Here is a 24,009-nt window from a genome sequence, read left to right on the forward strand (position 1 = left end):
AGGACCTCGCAAAAATCTTATCTGAATTATTTTAATTCGATGGCAACCCAACACGCGAACCAAAAAAGAAAAATTAACATGTAAAGGATTACTCAATGAAAAAATTACCGTTCATTAAAAAATAATCCACTAGGAATAAATAAGCGCCGCAACAAACTATTAACAGACATTATCAAAAAAAATCAGCAACAATGCACCTACAATAATTTCCCATGAACCTGCGATAAAGGACAGCTTCGTGAGAAAATCACTTTTTGTCGACCGTGGCAAACCATTTCCTAATAGGCGGACAAATTCCTAAAAATCGATTTTCCTATCCCACGCACTGCATTCAGAGAGACCTTTTGCTTCGGCGATTATCACTTTTGAAAACCTACCGTAGGGTCTCTGTCCGGGACAAGAGCAAGAGAAGCGGGATAAAAGAGAAGAAAGACGTTCTTGCGGTGCGGAATGCTGATATGCCACCAACGATTTCCCATGTATTAGAAATGTAAACAGAAATGATGAATAAAAAAAAACTTGAAACCCCAGACAAAATTCCTGGAAGGATAGGTTGAAGCGGCTCCAAGAGAACTGCTGCCGCCGAAGAGTGTTAAAATATTTATAGAAACGAACGTGCCTGGAGAGAGGCAACTAATCAGGTAAGCGCAGCTTCTCATGACTGATTCGTTCAAATAGGTTACATGGTGCATCCGTGGATACAGGGTTGCTAGGCGAATCGTATCAAAATCACGAATCAAACACGAAACCCAAGGTTGTTCTTGCATCGTCGAACATGAGAATGCGCAACACTGCAATTAATTTTCGTTGAAGAACGTCTACTCAAGTGTTTACACGTTCGCCGGTGCATCTTGCCCTACGTCTGGCAATTCGATTCGTGAAATCCTGTTTTCTCTCAGCTGGCAATCACTAACATAATTTTGCCTTCTACCAGCAGCACTGTTAGATTTAAATGCCATAACGCCGCTCAGATGATGTTCAAATCCGTGTACTTTTCCACTCGGCAACTATGTGTATACCGTGAACTCTGAAACCTGATCGCCTCGGGAGGCCGTCTTGAAGTCAATGGTGGAAAATTCTCGGAATCGATTCTAAACTAGGCAATCCTAGAGGCATTAATCTTGCAGGAAGTTCTGAAAGAGATGCCGAAATTCATTTCATTCGTCCTTCCCAACCAGTCTCGGCGTAGAAATGTATAGCGAGATGAGTCGAATCATCATGACGAACGAGTGCTGGACTACACAACAGCCAATAAAAAGTAGACGAATAAAATATCCCGCTTTGGGAGAACACAATTCAATCGATAATGGATCGTGGATTTATATTATGCGCTTTAATTGCCGCTATGTTGGATGCTTTCGGTGCTATCTGTCTCAGCAACAAATACATTCGTAGGTTTAATGATCGAATTGATTGTCCAGCTATAAAAAATATACATACTCAATAAATCGAATAGGAAAATAGAAGTGAGATACGGTTCCTGCTTTCACGATGATTCTTCAAACTCTGAATGATGGATCCAGATTACCGCGGCGATAACACAAAAGACTTCAAATGTTCAATTTCAAATCAGGTGTGTGGGACAAAGTGCTTTTTAAATATAATTCCACAAAGATTTGCTTTTGTTCGAAGTTGGAACATTGTTTTCTAATCAAAACTTGCATTGTATTCTGGTAAGAAAAAAATAAACAAGAAATGAAAAAAGTAAATTTCGACCACCGAAAATTTGCAATGCTAATTATACAATCTCCTAATATTCAGGAAAAAAATTTCAATGAAGAGGCCCTTATAAAGCGAAACACATCTTGTTTTTGGTTTTTCTGATGTTTACGTTCCCATCGATGCTCCTGTCTTTTACCCACAGAATGCATAATGCAGGAAGTGAATGAAAGTTCCCAAGAAATGCAACTACCAAACTACTTGCAGTTCAACTCGAACAACTATAAATTGTACAACTTTTTATATATGTCATTTCACAGTCTCCCGATCGTTGTCTCTCGTACGGCTGCAATGTACTCGGCAACTCAACCAGAAACCAGGGTAAAATACCACTAGATGTGTACCTTGTGTATAATTCAACAAGCAATGAATAAAAGACAATCGCAAAACTATCTGCTCTTATTCGCCGTTTTCCTACTTGCTCTCCAAATCCTGTATGTCAACTTCTCCATAAAACAGAAATAGGTTTTTATTTATTTATTTGTAGGCTGTTGATGATATTCCACAGAGCGAACCCTTTCCCCAGCATCCGATTGAAACGATCCGCGAGTGGCGGGGGAGGGAACAGAGGCTGGATGAAATCGCGGTTACCATCCCAAACGCTCTGGAATGCAACGACCACCAACCACTATACAACATCGATGCCCGGTTTGTTCCCAGGTCAACCTTCCCCGTTTCTTTCTCTTTCGCTCGGTCAACCCGGTGCAGTTGTACTTGCATTCGCCACTCGACTCGCCTGACCAGCATCCCCCACAACCCAGCAGCTAGCTACTCTCTACCAACCAAGACCGTAATTGAGCTAAAACTACACCACCATCCACCACCATCGGGGTCCAGCGGCGATGGCAGCGGCGGCGGATGCGGCAACTCAACTCAGATCCTCCATGGCGAACCCCGATCGTGCGGCCAGCAGCATGCGCAGGAGAGGCGCAAGAAAACCAGCCATTTATCTTTTCCCAACGTGCATTCCAGCCCGATAGGGTAAAACTGATTTAAGGTTGAACTCGTTTCGTGGGCGAATGCAGTTTCAGTAAACTGTCCAGAAATAAAACGAATTTGAAAACTTAAACGGCCCGCTCCCGAGTCAATTCCAAGTCCATTTTTTTTTAAATTGAACCAAATCGAATAAGCCTGGCTACCGAACCAACGTGCTTGAAGTTTGTATGAGATTTTTCAAGAATATGGAGAAAACCAACTAGCTCGCATTTTCAATGCTAGGTGGCACTGCATCCATCAGTGTATCACAATATGTCAAAATAAGAAAGATAACACGGTCCTACAGTAATTTTGTGCATTTCAAGAGATCTAGTATAAATGCACAGTCATCGGGGAAGGAAAGGAATATTAGTATAACAAACGTTGTTATGGAGACCGTGTATACCTCTGCATCTCCACGTTTGCCACAGGAAGGAGTTTTTAAGTTTTATTTTTTGTGTTTCGAATTCATCTCGTCAGTAACTTAGCAACATCTGGGTGTCTAGTTAGACGATGTATCTAAACTAGTACCCAAATTAGCACTAGCTAGACACAAAAAAAATCCAAGCAGTGCACACGACACATGTGAACGTTCAAAACATAGACACCCAGATGGTGCTATAGTTACTGACGAGATGAATTCGAAACACAAAAAATAAAACTTAATTTAAGTTAGGTTTTGTGCCCTTAACGCGCAAAGTTATTTAATCCAATTTTCCCTTATGGGAATTATTATTGCATAAGGAGTTTTTTTAGTTGGATGGGGAAAAGAGTTACACAAATCTGGATTCACCTTGATATGTGATACAATCTATAGAACTCTCAGAAGTGTTATCGTGTGTTCATTGCTCTAGGCAACCGGCTGCCGAAAATTTTTGATAGATTTATCGTTTGTTGAATTAATTTGAAAATGCTCGGATTGTAAAAAAAGGAACTTAACATAAGCAACAAATTCCGGATAGCTGACAGTCGGGCTAGTTGCTAATGGTTACTTGAATCAAATCGCATGTGAACGATTTTATTATTCCTTGCCAGAGTTAAAAATAATCGAAGCTCTTTTTTGACGGCTGTAAATGAACCTGATGCGACTCGCAGTGAATAGAAAAAATATTCATTCAAATATCCATGTTATTCATTCAGCTGAATATCTTACAATATATTCACTTCACTAATTATCTAAGAAAATGTTTTCAAATGCCAGCAAATCATATGAAAAAACAATCATCGTCGCTTACATTGTGTCAGGACCTACTTTGATGCGTTTGATTCGTTGCTACACGGTCGCTTCGTGTAATAATCGGAGACGGATGAAAATATGCATGGATGAATGGGTGGTTTGTTCGTTTGACGTCTTCAGCTGCGTCACTGAATATTGAAAATGAATGCGCCTGAATATGATCAATTTTCATTCAATGGATTTGAATATTCTGGCTTTTTTTCTCCGCGAACGTTTGAATTAGGTATCGATTTTTGAATTAGCATTATTCACGCACGTTGTTATGCTGGGGCATATTTTAACCGGTATAAAATAAATACTACCGAAACGACTAACTTTGTAAGTCAAATATACAACCGATCACATGCACGCGGATTTTTATACTAATTACTCAAGATTGGAAAAAAACGAAAAGAAACTAATTTAATTTAAAACAACAATGTGTCCCTAAAATTCAGCAGATGCAAGAAATAAAGAAGGCTTTGTCCAACGTCAATAATCATAATATTTTTATACTCGTAGCGAAATATGTTTAACATTACAATTAATAATATAGTGCATGTAATACTCCAAAGTATATGAAAGTACACAACACAATGAAAACAATTACTATAAATGGTTGATGATGTATGAATAAACCAATGAATATTACAAAAAAAAATTGTTCTTCGTGCTGATATGACTGCCGCAGATTGTACATGATTAAACAGTTATCATCCCACTCAGACAATACCATGCGTATTCCCTACGCACACTAAATGCCCAGGATAAAGATTAGTTCCCTAGTTGGTGAAATAACCACTAAACAAACAAAGAAATAGGTTTGCTCAGTCCAAAAAAATTGTCAGCTCGATCGACGTCACCCGGCGGATACGTGTTCCCTTACAATACCATCAAATTAAAGAAATAATTTGATAGTCGTAATAGTATTACATACGACAAAATATGTGGAATTCTGAATATAATAAAATGACGACAAATTGTTTGCAATAGAATAAAATCGGCAAAAATAGTTGCATATCCAAGGTGGTTCATTTTCAAAGATAGCACTGTTGATGAATCTCCCAATAAAAATAAGTGATAAAGGGCGCAGCGGAAAATAGCTGACCATCAATGACTTATACCCTCAAAATCTTGACCCAAAATCTTTTTGAGACTTTCGACACTAAAAAATTAGCTACGCTGTCATTTTTCAACAGATTTTCATTTTTTTATAGTTCTGAAAATAAGAAGAATAAACCTTCTTTTGTTAAGAATACTATGCAGTTTTGGGGCGAAAAAAGAAATAATGGGTCTCATCTCAAAAGACGGAATCGGTTCAATATTTTCCTCATCAGCAAACATGAACTTCTGCGCTTACTATCAAGACATCACTCTGTACCAGCCAGTTGTTTAACCGTTCACGTAAGATGTGCGACTTTTTGGATTTTAGTGTCTAACTGGTGTCAATTTGGTGGTCGCCGGACTTATCTAACTTGCATTAAGTTGGTGACTGACGAGGAAAATCCGAAACACTACAAACCAAACTTTTGTGATATTAATCATCATTTTGCGATTTTTTTGAGACTATCCCCTTAAAGGATCATGCGAGCAAAGTTCTAATTTAGGAATTTAGGAATTGAATAGCTGGCACCTTTTAACCTATGTTGATGGTAAATAGGCCTTTAAATACCGAAATAATATTCGCTAAACAAGAACATAACATAGCGTACCACTGGGCTATTCCTTTTCTTTCATGAACCATTCAAAGATTGAAAATCAACTAAAAAATAACAGCGTAGCTGATTTTTTCGTGCAGAAAATTGAAAAAAAAATTGCCGTAGATCAAAATTTTGAGGGTATATTAAACTGATCAAACATGGTTTTTTGTTGCATTTGAGCATACCTACAACCTTTACTAGATTATTTGAAAAGTACATTTAATTTTTTATTGAATAGCCCAGTATATTTTTATTCCAAACAACTTTGTCGAAAACTGCAAATCAATCCAACTTCAATAAAAGTTATTAAACTTTTAACGAAGTGATTTTGATGTTTCATGAGGCCTAACAGTGTCAGTTCGTGAATCGGTATTCGATTACCGCACGTCGTTTTTTTTGCGAAGAAAATTTTGGGTTTAGCGGAACAGTAAATTTGGGAGTATATAATTACATAATATAAGTCATCTTTGGGCTGATTCCACATAGAATAGAGGGCGTCTATACTATTTTTAACGAGAAAAGATATATGTGTTTAGAAAAGTTACTGTAAAATGCCTGTTCTACAACTTTGTTGAAAAAACCTAATTAATATCCCTTTCCGTTGAAAAGTTATGCGGTGAAATGTGGAATTAAAATTTTCTAGCCAAATTTTACTCATCTGCTAAACTACCGCTATAAGCATAACTGTCCCATGGTCTATGGGATTCCCTATATACATGGGACAATTATGCGTAGAGCAGCAGTAAAATTCTACCAAACATACTATTCAGCTAAAGCTAACCATTATTCGCTAGAAAATAACGTTCGTGGAAATCGACTACTGATGCACCACCATGCGCTATTAAACCTTATGCAAAGCTGACTCAGACATCACTTCGTTAAAAGTTGTATAACTTCTATCAAAGTTTGATTGATTTACAGACTTCTTCTAGTGATAAGTTGATACATACAGTGCCTCCTTGCGGTGAAAATGCGAATTAGGGGGTTGCCCATGTAAATTGTCGAAAAATCTCATAAACTTCAAGCAGGTTGGTCAGGTAGCTTTTCCGATTTGGTTCAAACTTCAAGCAGACACTCCTGGTGACAATGGTGTCAACAGTTTTTATTCAAATGAACAGAAATATTTTTCAAGAATAACTACAAAAACGTGATCCTCAAAAATGAAGACAAAAGTCTTTCCCCAATAGAAAATGTATTACAAAAAGATGTGATATAATCCTTCAATTAGAACATTCTATTATTCTGCTGCACAACTCTATAACTAACCGATTTCTAATGTGTATTGCAATATGAAAGAATTCAGAAAGATAGAGTAGAATGGGGTCAAGTAGGTATGGGGTACAATAGGTATGGGGTACAACAGGTACAGGGCATTATCTTTGTTATGTTATTGCAGAGGTCGCTCATCTTGTGTAAATTAGATACACGGTGGAGAACATCGTTGACGACTGTCATGTCGGTTGTTATCGTGGATCAATTGTATTAGGGACCATTCATAAATTACGTAACGCAAAAATTTGCCAAAATTGACTCCCCCCTCCCCCCTTGTAACAAATTGTCACAAAATGCTCTATCCCCCCTCCCCTATTACGTAACAAATTCTTCGAAATTTTTTTTTGTTCTGTAAAAACATGTTACGTAACGATCTAGTTTACTCCCCCTTCCCCATATGTCACAACATGTCACAACTTCTCATTTTATCGTGCATATATCTGTATTATTTTCCACTCAATTTTAACAAATTGTACCTTGTTGAACGTGGAAAATCCTTTGGAGCAAAATGAAAATTGCCGGAAAAATTCAGATACATCAAATTACCTGACATATAGTCTCGATTTCACATTTTTATCATAAAATCGCACATATTAACTCCATTTAACAACAAAATTCTTATTCAATTTACTACTCACAGTGAAAAATACACTTGGGGATCACATAAGAAAAGTTTCATTCTTGGAAAAATAGGGGAAGATGAGGTATTAGAACATTTAATGAAAAAAAATGTGATTGTGATTTGTAGAGTTAATGTCAAAAAATTTGATGTTTCTGAATTTTAACGCTTACGAATCTATTATTATTGTATTCCTAAGAATTTTCCACGTTCAACAAGTTACATTTTATGAAAATTGATTGAAGAATAATAGAGATATATGCACGAGAAAATGACAAAATTTAATGTACATGACAAAAGGCCCTATAATCCCAACTTCTCGAATTCGGACCAAGGTCAAAAAGGTTCCGTTCGATTTCTGAGATTTTTTCACATTAGAAAAACTGCTAAATATGTATGGTTTGCACCACGAATCAGAGAAAAATTTAAAAATGGGGGATTTTGGGGTCAAAATGACCCAGAACCCCACTTTCTCGTATTTTTCTGGAAAAAGGAATGCCTCTATTCAAATACTAAGGATATTTTCTTTTAAAAGAGGTATAAATTGTAATTTTCTGATTGCTACTTCAAAACTTATAGCATTTAATCTATTTTTCCTCCATATTTTCCCATAGTACCAATTTCAAAAATTTCAAGCAATGTGGGCGGGAGTCTAGAATTGTCCAAATGATGTGAAATTTGGCATCTGAGCTTACTTTGACATTTGTCACAATATGAGAGGGGAGGGGGGCCTTCGAGAATTAAAAAAAAAATTGCAATGCCCTAACGCTCAGACAACAATATGTGCCTATGAAAATGAAAGTCAACAATCAAAACAAACATGTAGCTCACAAAACATGCATAAACAGCAAATGCTAGAACCTGACTCACTATAACATGGCCTTGATTTGTTTTCTTCTCCTGGAAAAATAACCATACCATGCACTACAAAACTTTAGTTTTGGTCGATGGTTAAAATAGTTACAGGGAAGACCCGTTTTTATCAACCCCTTGGTGAATTTTAGGCTGAGAAATTGGGAAATTGACAAAATCGGGACATTAGCTACTCCCACGGAGTTTTCCGTAGAGGCAGTACTGGCATGTGACGGACTCTCGCAAGTAAATTGTGTTGCTTGAGCATTTAGTGTGCGTGATACAATGGACACGAAGGAAGGAATAGCACAGGCTAGACTGGCTATCGTCTTTGCAAAATCCAATTCTTTGTATTGTGACATGAATTTTGTAATAGCAATTTCGGTATTATATGACGATAAATTGTATTGACGCATCTCTATTAAGATTTTTACACGCTCATACTCGACGACACGCTTCAAGCTGGAGTTGTTTGCAGTGAAACAAATCAGGCATAGTTCCTAGCAAAACTAAACTCCCAAAACTTAACCAAGACACAGGGGTTTCGATGAAATATGACAGGTTTGGGGAATGCGTTTCTCTTATCAAAAACCTCGTTTTCGTAAAGAGCTAAATATGAGAGTAGTTAGGTTGCTCCCAGATACCCGAACCTAGACAAAAATACTGTTAACTCCAATGACCAAATTCTTACTATAACCTTGCTAACATTGAAATTTTGTTCGGAGTTCCTGGATAATCGGTAATCTTACTATTGTGTAGCACATAGAAATATTTCTGTCAAAAAATTAGATAAAACTGGGTAATATTTAAAAAAAACTGAGAAGTTTTCGAATTTGTCTGTTGTGTAAAAAACGAAGAATCCCGTTTAAACTGGAATGTTGGTATCGTTGCCTGGCGGGACTAGGAATCAGCTCAGGTGTGATTCAACAGGGGTCATATTTTTTCTTGTCACTCTAGGTTTCAGTTAACAAAAATAGCTTGAATGATCGTTGTGTTATTCGCATCATATCAAACGTTATTAAACCCTTTCATGTCTAACTTTTTTCCAACGCATGCAGAGTTCCGAAACATTTTTTTTTTTCATAACTCTGTTGAAATCAGGAAACACTAAAAACTTGTTTTGATTAAAGTAGATGCTTCTCGCGCAGTCCTAGTAGCTGCTATATTTTACATTCCGATGCCCAATGCAATTATCCTAAAATATCAAGAGTAGTCCAATTCCATGGAAAAGGTAGTCGAAGACAGTCTGAATTATTTGGTTTTATCAATTTTCAAAAATATTACAAGACAAAGGTATACTAAAGTGTCATCTTTCACCTTTAGATGAAACTGTCCGTGCTAGCACTTCTCCAGCAGAATCTAATCAGACTAATTGGAATAACCTCAATTCTGCTGATAATATTCCTAACTTTTAGTGCTCAAAACAAAAGGTAATATTCCCAGTTATTAGCCTTACTTGTTTTTGTGAGCAAATCTTTCATAAATCAGAAGATATCAATGCTCAAATATGTTGTTTTTTCAAAAACAACACGGCTATGAAGATGTTGAGAAGCTTTGTCTGTTTCGAAAAAAAAAATAATGGTTGAAAAGAGAAGCACCAGATGATAGATTTTCATTTTTCATGCTTCCACAGATTTAACTCAATGACTGTCATGTTTGATTTGTTTTATACAGAATTGTGCCACCCTAATATAATTTCATAGTCCTATGTATTTTGACAGATTCCAATATCAATAAAATTTCCGGGGAAACTGTTCGATCCTATCTAGAGCGACATCGAATATTTTGCTTCAAATCTAATGATAAATAAGCACAAATGGGTTATGTAATTACCTTGATTCACGAGACAAATGCACAAATGATTCACCGGGTGTCGTTCACTACTTTTAACGCAGCTTTACCCATTTAATTTGCCCTGCCTTACGTCAGAAACTTGAGCAAATTCGCAAGACTCGACTGTCCCAAATTTCACCGTTTACCCCATCGCTGTACACAACATAGCCCAAAGCCACTTCGCTAGCTCTCTTGGAAAACCTCCAAGTGATCGTAAAGAGACCATACCAGAAGACGTAGAAGAAGAGGCAGAAGCACTGAGAGGAGAAAACAAAAACATAACGGCGGTGATTCTCTGTGTTTTTGCTGGTTCGCTTTGGACCCCCTTCGCCACAACAGCGGCCCGTAGTAGGCACGGACGAACGACCCTCTGGTGAACTTCTCAAGAGGGAAAGAGACCCTCGAAAGATGCCATTGTACTTATGCAAGCAAACCAGAAGATACCCAGAAGCAAGAGCAAGAGCGAGATAGTGATCACAAAAAAAAACGCGCTGGAATGCACTAAAAGTCAAAATAAGAATAACAGCAGCAGCGGAGTTGTGCGCGGCGAACTCCAGAAAAAGTCAGCCACGGAATCACTCGGCGCAAAAGATCCAATCGAATGCAACATGAGACCGACCATGCGCTGGAAGGCGAAGAAATAAAACGATAAACATTATTATGAACGAGCGCACCCGGTGTCTCTACATCTCCCAGGCCAGGCCAAGTGATCGGATGAATGCTGGATGGATTCTGAGGCGGGAGGAGGTAAAGTGGAAAAACCCCCAAAAGCACTATAAATCCTCTAGGTGCCAGGTTCCAATTGTAGCCTATCACACACGAAATCCGACTAGAACAAGCCAATTAACACCTTTGCTGGCGTTGCATGAATATTAATTTAGTCGTGATTACAATACTTCCCCAAGGAAAACGTTCCGCAGAGCGCTGACTGAAAAATAATCAACGAATGGAGGCTACACCACCACCTCGTTCGTTCGTTCGTTCTTGCTGGGAGATCCAAGAAGCCGTCCAACCGTGAGAAGGTTTCGACCGCACGATGACGGCGACGTTGAAGTTATTGTAGGTCTGAAGGCTGTCTCAAAAGGCTTTGCAAGACCACAAAAGGGCTTGCTGATGTTGGTTGGTTGGTTGGCTGGTTGGGCTCTTGGAGCCTGCGGAGGCGCACAAGGCGAACGTGTGATGCTAATCATTGAATTGTGTGTTCGAAAAACACCGAGACGAAGCGGAAAACATGATGTCGTGCGCGGGACGCAGACATAAAGAATTAAATTGAATTGAATGGCGCATATTTGTAGGCGCTGGGGCGTAGAATAGGCACAAGAGTTCGAAGGAGCATAAATTTTCTTGCCGCTGCTGAGATGGGCTGGTCATGGGAATGATGGGAGAGGGGTGACAGTGTTGAGAGGGATGCATGCTATCTTTCAACTCGCTTGCGTAGGAGGAGGACTCTTGTTGAAAGGTATGACAGTTCTAGTTCCTACTCCGAAATGTAGTTGCGAATGCAATTCTTTTCTCGAAACATGCGTTTAAATAGACTTACCTTGTGACTCAGTTCTGCTCTATTGCGGTATACGGCGAATATTACGAACAAGATCAACAGCCAAACTTTGTTTATTCTGTAACTTTGTAGTATCAATGAAACACTTCACTGAACTGTCAAAATAAATAACGCGCAAAGGGGTAATGGATATTCCTTTGCTCGTTTCGCCATGGTGAACTACGATTACAAATCGTTCTCAAACAAGCAACAGTGTACAAAATAGCTGATCGTCTTCCACTACCAAATGAATGTTACGATTGTTGTCTAGTTTCGGGGGAGTATGAATGTAATTGAAGTGACTTTAAACGCTTTTGTTGCGGGGGTATCAAAGAGGGGCAACAATTCCAGAATGTTTTATAGAACACACAAAAAGCCGACACAACTTGATAAGCCCACTGACAAATACTTTAGACTGATGGTTCAGAATTTGTTTACTGCATTGAATTATTTATTACTAACTCATGCGGTTTACTACAACAGTAAACCAAGACAACAACAAAGTCGATTCGGTTTAAGTGAACATGGTTTCGGTGACAGCATTCGAACTGGGTAAGGCAAAAAGAAAAAAATAATGAAACCCAAGCTGTTAAGAGATAACTACGCAGTTAGTCGATGGATGATCACATTCACGCTTTCCGCGAACGGAATATGACACACAAACACCGAATCGTACCAAGTGTGGAATGTTTCGGTGAATAAATCAATCATTGCATGGAAACGTTTTTGGATCTCAGATACATTAAATGCTGCTAATTAAATACTGAATAATTAAGACCATTTTGAACTTTACCACAAAAACATAACTAGTACAAGACGCTAGTCTCGTAGGAGCGACTAGTAGACAATATTCATTTGAGGCAAATGAAGAGCTTGTAGCAACGCAAAACAAACATTTCGAAAAGATGCATCGGAGCTGCCGAGGAATGCACCATGTAAACAGTCTATTCCTTATGACCAAGACGCGAGAGGAGCAGCGTTGCGTTGGAAAACCAACAGAGCCTCTAAGTGGGTATGTTTCTGTTTTTTGTTGTTTGATTGCACCGTCTGGCGGCGGTTTCCATTTAGAATTAGCTCCGGGAGGCGGCATATTTTGGAGAGACGTACGTACGTCGGCACGAAGTACATTGCAGACGACTGCAAGCGAAGGCAAAAACGCGTTCCTAAAATTAGCAACAAAAAGGAAAATTTATATAAATACCATCCTGAACACAGCTCCCGTATCGTGTGTACAAATTTATCTGCTGGTACCGGGCGCTGATGCCCTGGTTTCGCATGGACTAGACGAAATATCAGTCATGTGAGCACGGCACAGACACATGAGAGAAACAAAAAAGCAGTGCACAAAATGTAAAAGAGGCTCAGCGAACCGGTACACCGCAAACTTCCTTTACGGCCCTCATGCACAGACGATTCAAATGATGACTGTTGGTTTTTTGTATTTAAATGTGCAATCGAAATGCGGCACAAAGATGTGATTTGTTACTGACAGTAACGCTTTGTTGGAAATATTCTGAACACCTGCAAAGAGATTCGCCAGAACGAATATTTCGCAGATGACGTTGATAAACAAAAGAAAAATATAAGGGGTCATGTGATATCCTTACGGTAGATGGCACAATAAAAAGATGGATAAAATAAACCAAATGGCTTATATTGGTGCCATGTAGAGAATGCAGCATCTCTATACAGGTCTAGCATTTATTGTCGATAGCCATAGTAAAATTTTTCCACTTCCCGGGAAAACGTGCTCCGGATATCTCTCAAAATGTTCCGGTTCTGCATATTTTTTAATACTTAGAAAGTTACTAAACACGGATTTCGAACAGTGACAACATTTTCATTTTGAAGTATTTTGACCAATTTGAGAAATTGACTATATTTTAAGATTTCTAATTAATATAAAATTAGTAAAACTCCAAGTATCTTACTAGCCATGCTCAAAAAAACATCTAGAAGTTTGTAGTTTAATTTGAAATTGTTAAAATCCCAAAATGATATGTATGACCGTCGGAATTTCGACAATGAATAATTCTACCATTTGCCATCCGCCTTCGACGATTCTGAAATATCTTTCAGTACAGTACAGAATTTCCATATGGAAAAAGACGTCATAGCTAGACGTCTTTTTCCATATGGAAATTCCTTTACAAAAATGCGCATTGCCGAGCCTGATTTATGAGACAAAATGCCGTTGATAATTTAATATCATTCTAGTCGTTCTGATGAAGTCAATAAACGACTGTCGGGAAACACAGAACCCAAACGATATTCATGAAACCCTGTTGCTCCAAAACCATCATTGGAACGTTTTTATTCAACGTTGGATGAACCGTCGACGTTGCTCGCTATCGTTGGATGTTGGCACATTATGTGTGTCCGCGCTTGCGTGAAAAAGGTCTCACAAACTTCTATTTATCACAAGACGATGTACCTTGGTATACCGCTCGTTACAATGAAATTCTTGCAGCGGCATGGTTATCAGTAGAAAACTAGTAGACCACGAAATATGTATTTTTGTGTTTCGGATTCTCCTCATCAGTATTTAACACAAACTTAATGCTAAATAGATAAGTTTAAGCCAGCACCAAATTGGTTCTTGTTAAACACTAAAATCCAAAAAGTCAAACGTCATGTGTGAGCGCTAAACAACTGGCTGGTACTACGTGTTGTGTCAATAGTAAGCCAGCATTAAGTTGATGTTAGTTACTGACGAGGAGAATCTGAAACACTAAAACACCATACTTTATGTAAGATCTTGTGTCCTTATGCACAAAAAAAAATGTTTTCCAAATTTTTCCCATTTGGGAACTAGGCATAGTAAACCGTTCCATCTGAAACGCATCTCATAACTATTCGTTGATGACATAGTTTGTTTTCTGATTACAAGACTTGCACGTAGGAGTTTGCCCCTCATGGGTGCATAACGTAGTTTGATTAACCTTCCGCAAGTCGCGCTAGTGCACTGAGTGCACGCTGCTCTGAAAATCTAGCGATATCATCTTAGAGCAGCTGCGGCTGCTCGTTCAGTGAGCCATTTGCGCGACTTCCGGAGGGTCATTAGTAGCTTCGCGGGTTTTGAGTTTTATAGTCAAGTGGGTGGGGATAGGTCTTTCGATCCGCATCCTCACCACAAGAACACCGTTAGGTGTACCCGGGAAGAAGTTTCTCCACCTATCACGTGTAACGGATTCTACTTCTCCGTATTGCGACATGTATTTTGCGATTAGATCAGGAGGGGTACGTGGTGATAGGACATGTGGTTTTACATTTATATCCTTTTCTATAGGCACGGGAATCTTAATTCCAACTTTATCACTTTCAGCCGCGTGCTTCAAGTTGTTCTGCAGAACGAAACGTTCGGCTTGGGCTAACGTGTTGAATGATATGAGTACTACATTGCGAAGATGACGATACTGTAGATACATAACCTCCTTTAGCTTAAGCTGCATCTTCACCTTCAGCAGGTATTCCACTTCACGAAAACTCAATCTTATTGAACAGAATTTAAAGTAGACGACCGCTGTGTTGGGTCGGAGCAGAGAATTTTCGTCAACTTTACTCATGATGGCAAGAATAAATTAAAAGTTTCCTTTGTTCTCGAGACAATGCACACTAGATCGAGAGGTCGATTGTACGTCTGACTTGGCCAGAAGTAGAAAGTGGACTGCTTCAACACCTTGTAGCGACAACATTAGCTTAATCATGACTTTAAGTTTAATGAGGAAAAAAGTAAATACCGCAAGGTTTTGTCCGACACTATACTCTATTTTCATATTTTAGAATGACGATTAAAATAATTTAATTTATAGTTATAGGTTTTGCGTACCTTTAACAACTATTAAGTTGTATTGCCCAATACTTTAGAATGTATATTACTTACTGATGAAAGGAATTCTCGGTGATTTGTTTTGTGTTCATATATTCGTTCATAAATTGAAAAATGTATGAAAATGTATAGATAATCTTTTTCAGTTAAAAGTTAGATTACAAAATATAAGTATTTCCAGGATATTGTATTCAAAGCTTTGGTTGATAGCCAACAATTAAAATGTATGGGTCACCGCATTGAACTTGAAAATATTTGTAAAATAATGTTTCAATGTCTACGTTTAGACACATCGATTCCTGGAGTACATTGCGTGAATTGTGCTACAATCCTGGCCGGGGCTCGAACATGCTACAAGTGGCTCATAAGACCAATGCCTTAACCATTGCCTGAACCAAGAGAGAAAAACTTTGAGTAGACTCTATTCCTAATATAACAACTTAAAAATAAAGCTTCTTTTTTAGGGGAAAAAAAATTGAAATCTGATTTATAGCTGAGATACTACCGATCCAAGAGAGCGTAATGACATGTCTTCATAGTATTTTTGTGTGCGTCTTTATCACGTGAAACGGATTCAATGTACTGAAACATCCGCAACCTTTCATATCGCCAAAAAAGATGACATCAAAAATGCTTATCATATACGCAAATGCGTCATTTCTGTCCCAATCAGTCAGTACTTTTTTTTTTATCAAAAAACAAACAGATGTTTTGATAAACGCTGTCTGGGTGTTTTAAATTGATTGTTTCAATCGAACTACAATTAATTTCGTCTGGAAATCCCTCCCTGGAAACTTGTGCAATATGCTAAAGCAGCGTGCAATACAGTGAAGCCTAATGAATTCGACCAAATTTGATGTTCATAGAGTATTAAAAGGTTTGTTTGCGAAAAGCTCGAGCGTTTGTATGTTAATATGTTTAACAACGTGTATGGAACTTCGCTTGTATTAATTCGTTCAAAAAGCCTGTTAGTCTATACGCATATTTAGGTGGGATTTTTGAATGTTCGCACAGACCTCGGTTCTGATGTTCAATTTTGAGATGGCGGTTCAAATGCTGGAAGATCGCTAGATCCCGGCTATATCTTGAAACTTGTTGTCGAGTGTTTGTTTTTTGTTAGAATGGTTCAACTAAAGGACTGGGCCTACGCACTGAAACCGAGAGCTAACGATTACGATTGCATGTTCGTGTTTCTGAACAGATCTGTTTTATCGCGAACAGCGCGAGCGTTTTTAAGGTGGTGTGTTTAATGTTTGTCGCATGTGCTAGCGTAAATGTAACTATGCGTTTATAAATTCGTTTGCACATCCATGTGGTCATTTGAATGCTCGCGTAGGCTGTTGTACTTATTCTACCCGTATGTAATCTCTATTTGTTATCCATCAGTTTTATAAATATTTTGAAGGTATATTGTCTTATTTCATAGGAATTATAAGGTCATTCCTTTTGTTCAAAAATATGTTTACTCATATTGAGACAAAACATCATTTTACATGCAATAGAGGAGTGCTCGTTTTATACCTTATGTCATGTTGTCCCGTCCTACCCTACCTTTGAAAAAGCCGTTAATTTTCAGACAACTTCAACGCTCGCCTCGTGAGACTTTTCTCATTAGTGCAGTACGTTGCCAGATGTATAACTTTTCCAACGGGTTTGTCATAATCAGTGCAAAAATACCATCGAACGAGCTCGCCAAAGAAAACTGACATACTTGACCCCCTCTACTCTAGCGATGATATTTGTTTACATTCTCCGTTAAATTCAGAACTGATTTATTCAGGCGCGCTCAAATTTCAAACCAGGTTAAAAAGTTAGGCATGAGTGAAGAAGAAATCTGCCCTGGGTGTTCCTTGACCTTGGGAAAGTGTACAAGAATAAATTTATTGGGATGGGCGCATCACCAGTAGGTTAAAACCCACGTTTAAAACAAATTGGAACCCATTAGGTTTTACACCAACCGACATAACCCCAAAAAATGAGGCGGCGGATGAATTTCTTTTGACAATTCTCGGTGGTTTGTTTACATGGGAGTTACGTGAGTTGGAATGTAACAGATGAGCACCCATTGCACTCGAACTCACGCAATTGATAAAGTAAACAAACCACCAAAAGTTGTCAAACATGAACTTCATTCATTATGAGTTAATTCGAGTCGTCATCTTGTATAACTCAATTAAAAATCACGGGGCGTTGTCAGAAAAACAGCGAAACACTCTTCCTGGCTGCACTTCCCGACGTGACATCAGCGAAGAAAAAACAATGTCACTCACACTAGCGCACAAGCAAAAGCTCGCCAGTGAACGATTTCCTGCATTTGCTTTTTAAACATGGCTGATCAAACTCGTGTGGCATCCCAGACGGATGTCTTTTTTCTCGATTCCCCCACCACTAGCAAAAACGAATCAACAAAAACTCACCTTTAGCAAGTTCCCCTTTGGGCTGATTCCTAATGCAGACGATGCATCAAACTTGTCGAATCCATTTTCCGCTACCGAGGGTTGGAAAATTGGTTCAATTTAGGCACAAATTTCGCGAAAAACTTGACACCACACGCGAAAAAGACAACGATCGATCACACACGGAGCGCGAACAATTCTCGAATGTGAACGAACTGATCCGCGAGTATAACACGAAGGCAACTACGCTGCAAAAGCTCTTGTGGCGGGAAAGCTTCGTTTGAGTGCGATTCGCGTGAGAGCCGAGTGAGTGGTTAGGTCCCGAGTAAGAAAAAGTATTAATTAAAAAAAGTTGATTTCGCTTAGGAAAACAAAATGTTTTTCTTTTTTGAAAATCTAGAAAAAAAAAACTAACACTATTAATACTATTAATAGTACTATTACTAACATGTCATGTGAGTTCTTACATTGTCAAGTTTTACCATCTTTATACTTAAGATAAAGAATATCAACGAGCTTGAGAGCACTTTACCAAAAATATAGAGAACAATGAACTGTTTCTCAAAACTAATTTTCTTTGTAGAACTATTCAAGTCTCTTTCATTAAAATGGATTTCAGCCTCGATAAGACGTAGGCAAAAATTATACAATTTCAGTATGAGTAGATCAAAACAAGAAACCAGCATTGTTTCGACAACGTGACACTGTCGCAACAAAATTGATTAAATTTCACTATCTGAAATTTTATAATACACAGTAGTATAGCAAATAGACTTTATTATACGTTTTAACAAAAGTAATCAACATACTAAGACCGTTTTTGCTTCCAATTTTTCTTCTTGAAATTCCCATTTTGATTTCTCCATTGCTTAGGCTTTCCGGTGCTCTTCTCCCCATTAACCTGGCTATTCTGTCCCTCTCCGTGTTTTTCCTTGCCGCCATATTTAAGCTTATTGTGAAACTTCTTCGGATTGATACCAAATGCACGTAATCTACTTTCACTGACATTTGAGGTTTTTGTTTTTCTGTCATTTTTGTGCTGTTCCTTTCCAAACCTCTTCTGCTTCTTGAATGCCGGCGCAAGGACCTCTTCCTTGTCGTCGTCCGGCCGTTTTCTTTTACTGAGATCTTTGGGTTTCTTATCGGTTCTAATGACTTCGCTTGGATTAGTACCAGTATGATCATCGTCAACGGCATCTCCTTCGTTTGCATCATGTTGTTTGGGTTTCTTTTTCGACTTTTTCTCAAGGTAATGTTGCTGTTTGTCGTTTACCGTGCTAGATTCTTTTTTGTTGCTTGTCGGTTCAGCACTTGCAACATCAGCAACCGATTGCTTCTTTTTCTTCTTTCTTTTCTTTTTATTTTCAGCTTGAGCCACCAAAGTTTCATCGCATACTGGTTCACCATCGTCGAATACAGTTACTTTATTTTGCTTCTTTTCTGTAATTTCATTATCTTCTTCTGGTTCACTAAAATAAAATTAAAATGCATGCAATTATTCTAAGCAAACTTATTGGCCATTTTTCAAGTACCTGTCGTCTTGTTGCGCGTAAAGGCTAGGCAAAATTTTCTTCTTCAATTCTTCGTTCTGGCCCTTCCTCTTGTAAACGTTAGCTTCGTTGAGTTCTGCATATTTTGGTCTAATTTGAACAGTTTTCTTTACACTGGCCCAACGATTCAGCTCACGGGTGTTGGCCGTCAAAATCTATGAATAGAACGTTATTAATTTACACTATCTATAAACATCAACCGATCTTACCTCTTCGATCGTCAACCCAAAATCATTCGGTACGGTTTCGACGTATCGGAAACGACATGGCGTATCACCAATAATATCCTCATAATCCAGTTTGTAGTACTCATCAATGTACTCTCCATAGGTTTTCTCATCTTCCGGATCGAAAATAGGTTTGTCTTTTCTGAGTACTTCAACAAATTTAGAAATTCTCTTCCCTTTCTTTTTCTTGCTACCCGTTGCTTTGAGCAATTCGTTTTGTAGTTCTTTTTTGCTTTTCTGGTTTTCATCGTAATCGGCATCCATGTTAAAATCCTCATCCTCACAATATGGTCCGTCTTCCTGCTCTTCCGCATCAATCTTTTCCCTGTCGTAGTTTTCTATACCCAACTCCTCGTCTAGGTCAAGAAACTCCGGCTTCTGATCGCCCTCATCAACATCATAATACTCATCGTCAAACATTTTACGCATTCGTCGATCGTGCTCCTCTGGGTCAAAATCCGATTCCAATTCCTCCTCGTTAATCGTCATCTTCTCCGTTGCAGCAATCTCCTTCAATTTTTGAATTTTATCCTTAATTTCTTGCAGTTTAACTGCTTTGATTTCTTCCAATTCACGCCTTTTCTGTTCCTTTTCTTGCTGCTTCCTTTCTTTCAAAGCTTTACGCTGCTCTTTCCGCTTGTTTCGATCAATTCGAACCGATTCCTCCACATTTCTCGGGTACCTTTTAATAAACTCCGAATCCGGTTCCTCGAAACGAAAATTGTATTGCCTCTCATATTCCTCCTGCTTCTCCAATTCTTCTTCGTCTTCTGATGTTGCTACAATATCTTCGTACGTTGGAACATCTCCGGAACTATCAACAAAGCGCTTGTTCAAAATGTAGTCTCTCAAAAAAGCATCCTCTTTCGATAGAACCTTGCTACTCCAGAAATCCTTTAGCGGTTTCAATGGTTTAATATCGTCCGATGGGGCTTCTTTTGCTTTCCTATCAGCTAGCCACTTCAAATAGTCCGCCTGTTCTTTGTCAGTGTCATCTTTACTTCTGCTTCGTTTTTTCAAAAGTCCCCCTTTCTCATCATCCGCTTCATCGTCCGTATCAATCTGATTAAGTGCGCGCTTGATTTCATCCTTCAACTGTTCCTGTTGCTTCACCAGCGACGGTGACTCCGCGCGTTCCTCCCGTCGAGGTCCATCTTCTTCGTCCTCGTAAATACCACCCTTCTCCACTATGACCTTCCGTTCGTAATCCTTCAGAGTCATAGCTTTTTCTTTTTTCTTACGCTTTTCCAACGCAACTTCTTCGACAGGTTTTACGTTTTCGAAAAAGTTTGGTTTCTCATCGTACTTGGCCGGGTCCCGCCGTTTCAGATAGGCTAATGTCCGGAAGAACTCCTTGTCGAAATCTGGGTCGACAACTTCCTCGTCCGTTGTTTCATCGTCACTGGATGACGATTCTGCGTCTGATTCCAGATTTTTCACTGAATTCAGAAAAAACGATTGCTTTTAGGAACTGAAAGAACTTCTTAATCACAATACTTACGTTGTCCAAGAATTTCCTTCTTTCGAAATTCATCGTAGTGTTTAGCATAGCCTTTGTTTGTAGTAAATTCAATTGATTCCTTTTCATCCTCCTGGTCGGACTCGTGGAAGAGTGGGATTTTTCCCATTCCTAATCAGTTTGCACCAATTTTGTCTACCTTAGTACCTTTATCTTCACTTTTAGAAATAAGCAGCAGTAACTCTGTAGTATCCCAATGTTATTAAATTAACAGTTTCTTCCTTGACCTGACATAAGGTATACAAATGTAACCAACAGGGTATCGTAAGCTAATAAATTTACAATTACAATTACAATAGTCTAAATAATTATTATAGAAGATTACTTGGAGCACATTATTTTCAGTTCGAACACGCCGAATGTTGACAAAAATGCATATTCTGTCAAAATAGGAGTAACTCATCAAGAGCTCACAAGGAACGTCACAGTAGAGGTAACAGTTCCCGGGAATTTTCTATCTCTGCACGGTAAAAAACTTTACCCATTTTATGTATTCAAATTGCCCATTTTCGGAAGTTATTCGAGCTGTCAAAAAATGGGTATCTTTTTGTTTCTAACAATGAGTACTTTTTATATATTTCACAACTAATCGATGAGGTAATGTATATTGATCTTGATAATGGGTGAAAAATCCTTAAGCATTATTTCAAGCGAGTTAACCTGCAAACTAAGGATCGTAGTTGTTGCGACGAAATAATTTCAACCTCTTACGCTGGCGATGGCGGTTTAAGGGATGATCATGTGTGCGAGTGTCTATACGGTAGGTGACAGTAAGATCAGATGATAATAATAAGAATAGGAGGAAGAAGCAACAAACTGAAAGTGAAAGAGCTGAACTTAGCATACAGTTTATTAACTATATCTCAACTTTTGTATTCTATATCTGAACCTAAAGATCCGGCAAAGCCGAAAACATTTTTTTGGAGTTCGAGGAGCAGGCAATAGGATTTATCATAACCAAGGACAGATAAATTGTAAGTCATGAAACTATTTTGGAATTAATACAACCTAATATACAACGATGAATAAATTTATATTTGTAGCTTTAGCTGATTGATAAGAAACAATTCACCGTGTTTAAATAGCTGCTGAAAGAACTTCTGTTTAAATTCGTCCGATTGCAACCTACGCTCCCGAACAGTAGTGGAACCTGCAAATTATCGCCCTGCATCGGAGTCCGTGGCGGAAACGGAACATTTCGGCAATGCTCCGAAAACAACAAGACTACTGAGGATGTTGCGCCAGTTCGGCATTTTTAGAGCAACCAAAAGATCCAGCCATCAAAAATATATCCAGTTGGCGGTTTTATTTTGTTAAGTAGTTTTAGAACAGGATTTCTGTCTAGATTCCTATACTTTTATAAGGAAACAGCCTTGCAGACGCGCACAATGTGAGATTTTATTATAAGCGCGACAATATCATGTGAAAACTATTGAAATTCATGTGGCGTACATCAAAATTATAAGTTTACCGCATAGAAATTTGTTTCATAGCAGATTTCACACTCATTGAATGCTCACTAGAAGTATATCACCCTTAACCCTTGTGAAGGCAAGCTAAAATCCTAACATTAAAGGGCAAGACGGGCCTCTCAGGCCCGTCTAAATTCAAGCTCCTTTTTGCCGTTCTCATATAGAAAGGTTATGCAATCGGTCGAAATTTCGACTTTTTAACCGAGACCCGCTGGGCCAAATCTCTTATACCATTCGACTCAGTTCGTCGCGATCGTAAAATGTCTGTATGTGTGTGGATGTATGTATGGATGTATGTATGTGGCAAACAATCTTACCGATTTTTCTCTGAGATGGCTGGACCGATTTGTACAAATTTAGTCTCAAATGAAAGGTGCAGCCTTCCCATCGGTCGCTATTGATTTTTTTATTGATCCGACTTTTGGTTCTGGAGTTACGTGTTGAAGAGTACAATCATACAGCAAATTTCCATAGAAACTGATACCACCATGATGTCCAAATGATGCAATATATATTAAAATATTTGCAACATTACTTGGCTTTGCATGTCTAGATCATTAATGACCCACCGAAGGCACTTCGACCACATTGGCCAGCTATGGTGGTTCTTGATGCACCTAGGGAACTTACCAAGTTCCTAAGATAATGTCATACCTATTTCTCAGCGAATTGTTTACCGATTTTTACAAACTTGGTTTCAAATGAAAGGTACAGCATTCCCATTAGCTGCTGTTGAATTTCTAATTGATCCGACTTCCAGTTCCGGAATTCCAGTATGATGAGTACGAACACGCAGCAAATCCCGATTTCAGCGTATAAGGCGATGGATGTAAAAAGGTCAATTTTTTTTTCCAAACGGTGAGTACTCGGAAGATCACGTCGACTGTCGATCGGTTCTGAGCTACATTTCGTTTGAACACGACCAATAAATGTTTCTGGGTTGCTATTAATTTCTTCTGATGTATAACAGGAGTACATATTCACATTTATCTGCATCAGATTCATCGTCGGAAGCAAATCATTCACATCTTCTTCCTCGTTTCGGAATCGTCTGCTGTTGAATTTGCTCGAATTTCTTCCATTATTTCAGATTCTTTGAGACGATTGAAAACATGGGGCATATCGTCTTATAGCCATTTCAATTTTTTGTTGCTTTTAGATCCTTCAGTTTGAATAATTACGACAACTATAACACAAAGAATAGGCAACAAAAATAGACAATAACGACAGAGTTAGGTTATGTTGTATCCAAATAATTGTCAAGTAGACCACAGTGGGTGAAATAAAAGAATT

At 38.4% G+C, this 24,009-nt stretch overlaps 2 protein-coding genes and 1 long non-coding RNA gene across 4 annotated transcripts in view; 1 reads left to right on the plus strand and 2 right to left on the minus strand.

Annotated features, from left to right (window-relative positions):
• The window catches only part of LOC131688970 (death-associated inhibitor of apoptosis 1), a 53,629-nt gene extending 35,464 nt beyond the window's left edge, over nucleotides 1-18,165 (minus strand). Inside the window, exon 1 of the mRNA XM_058973661.1 lies at nucleotides 17,970-18,165. The gene's annotated coding sequence lies outside the window, so the exon portion shown is untranslated. The remainder of the gene's footprint in view (nucleotides 1-17,969) is intronic.
• A 540-nt stretch (nucleotides 18,166-18,705) lies between these two features.
• Nucleotides 18,706-21,619, minus strand: LOC131691062 (protein KRI1 homolog). Of its 2 annotated transcripts, XM_058977222.1 has the most exons (5): nucleotides 21,570-21,619; nucleotides 21,227-21,513; nucleotides 19,708-21,164; nucleotides 19,481-19,653; nucleotides 18,706-19,417 (listed from the first exon to the last, which is right to left on the minus strand). In XM_058977222.1, the coding sequence occupies exons 2-5, from the start codon at nucleotides 21,351-21,353 to the stop codon at nucleotides 18,757-18,759; spliced, it is 2,418 nt and encodes an 805-aa protein (XP_058833205.1). In that variant the 5' UTR covers nucleotides 21,354-21,513; nucleotides 21,570-21,619; the 3' UTR covers nucleotides 18,706-18,756. The 2 variants fall into 2 exon arrangements, with proteins under 2 accessions (XP_058833205.1, XP_058833204.1); XM_058977221.1 differs by having other exon boundaries at nucleotides 21,227-21,612.
• Nucleotides 21,620-21,897: 278 nt separating this feature from the next.
• Nucleotides 21,898-22,621, plus strand: LOC131689081 (uncharacterized). Its single transcript, XR_009305346.1, has 3 exons — nucleotides 21,898-22,004; nucleotides 22,140-22,218; nucleotides 22,288-22,621. It is a non-coding gene; the product is annotated as an uncharacterized LOC131689081 (long non-coding RNA).
• The last annotated feature ends 1,388 nt before the right edge of the window (nucleotides 22,622-24,009 follow it).

This window comes from Topomyia yanbarensis, chromosome 3 (genome assembly GCF_030247195.1).
Source record: "Topomyia yanbarensis strain Yona2022 chromosome 3, ASM3024719v1, whole genome shotgun sequence".
NCBI lineage: Eukaryota > Metazoa > Arthropoda > Insecta > Diptera > Culicidae > Topomyia > Topomyia yanbarensis.

What these genes read in the sequence shown, in the direction of transcription:
- LOC131691062 (XM_058977222.1), bottom strand. Translation starts at nt 21,353, where the DNA reads ATGGGAAAAATCCCACTCTTCCACGAGTCCGACCAGGAGGATGAAAAG. An exon ending in TTGGGTTGACGATCGAAGAG is followed by an intron (nt 19,654 to 19,707) that starts GTAAGATCGGTT and finishes TTCTATTCATAG; the next exon opens with ATTTTGACGGCCAACACCCG. An exon ending in TACGCGCAACAAGACGACAG is followed by an intron (nt 19,418 to 19,480) that starts GTACTTGAAAAA and finishes ATTTTATTTTAG; the next exon opens with TGAACCAGAAGAAGATAATG.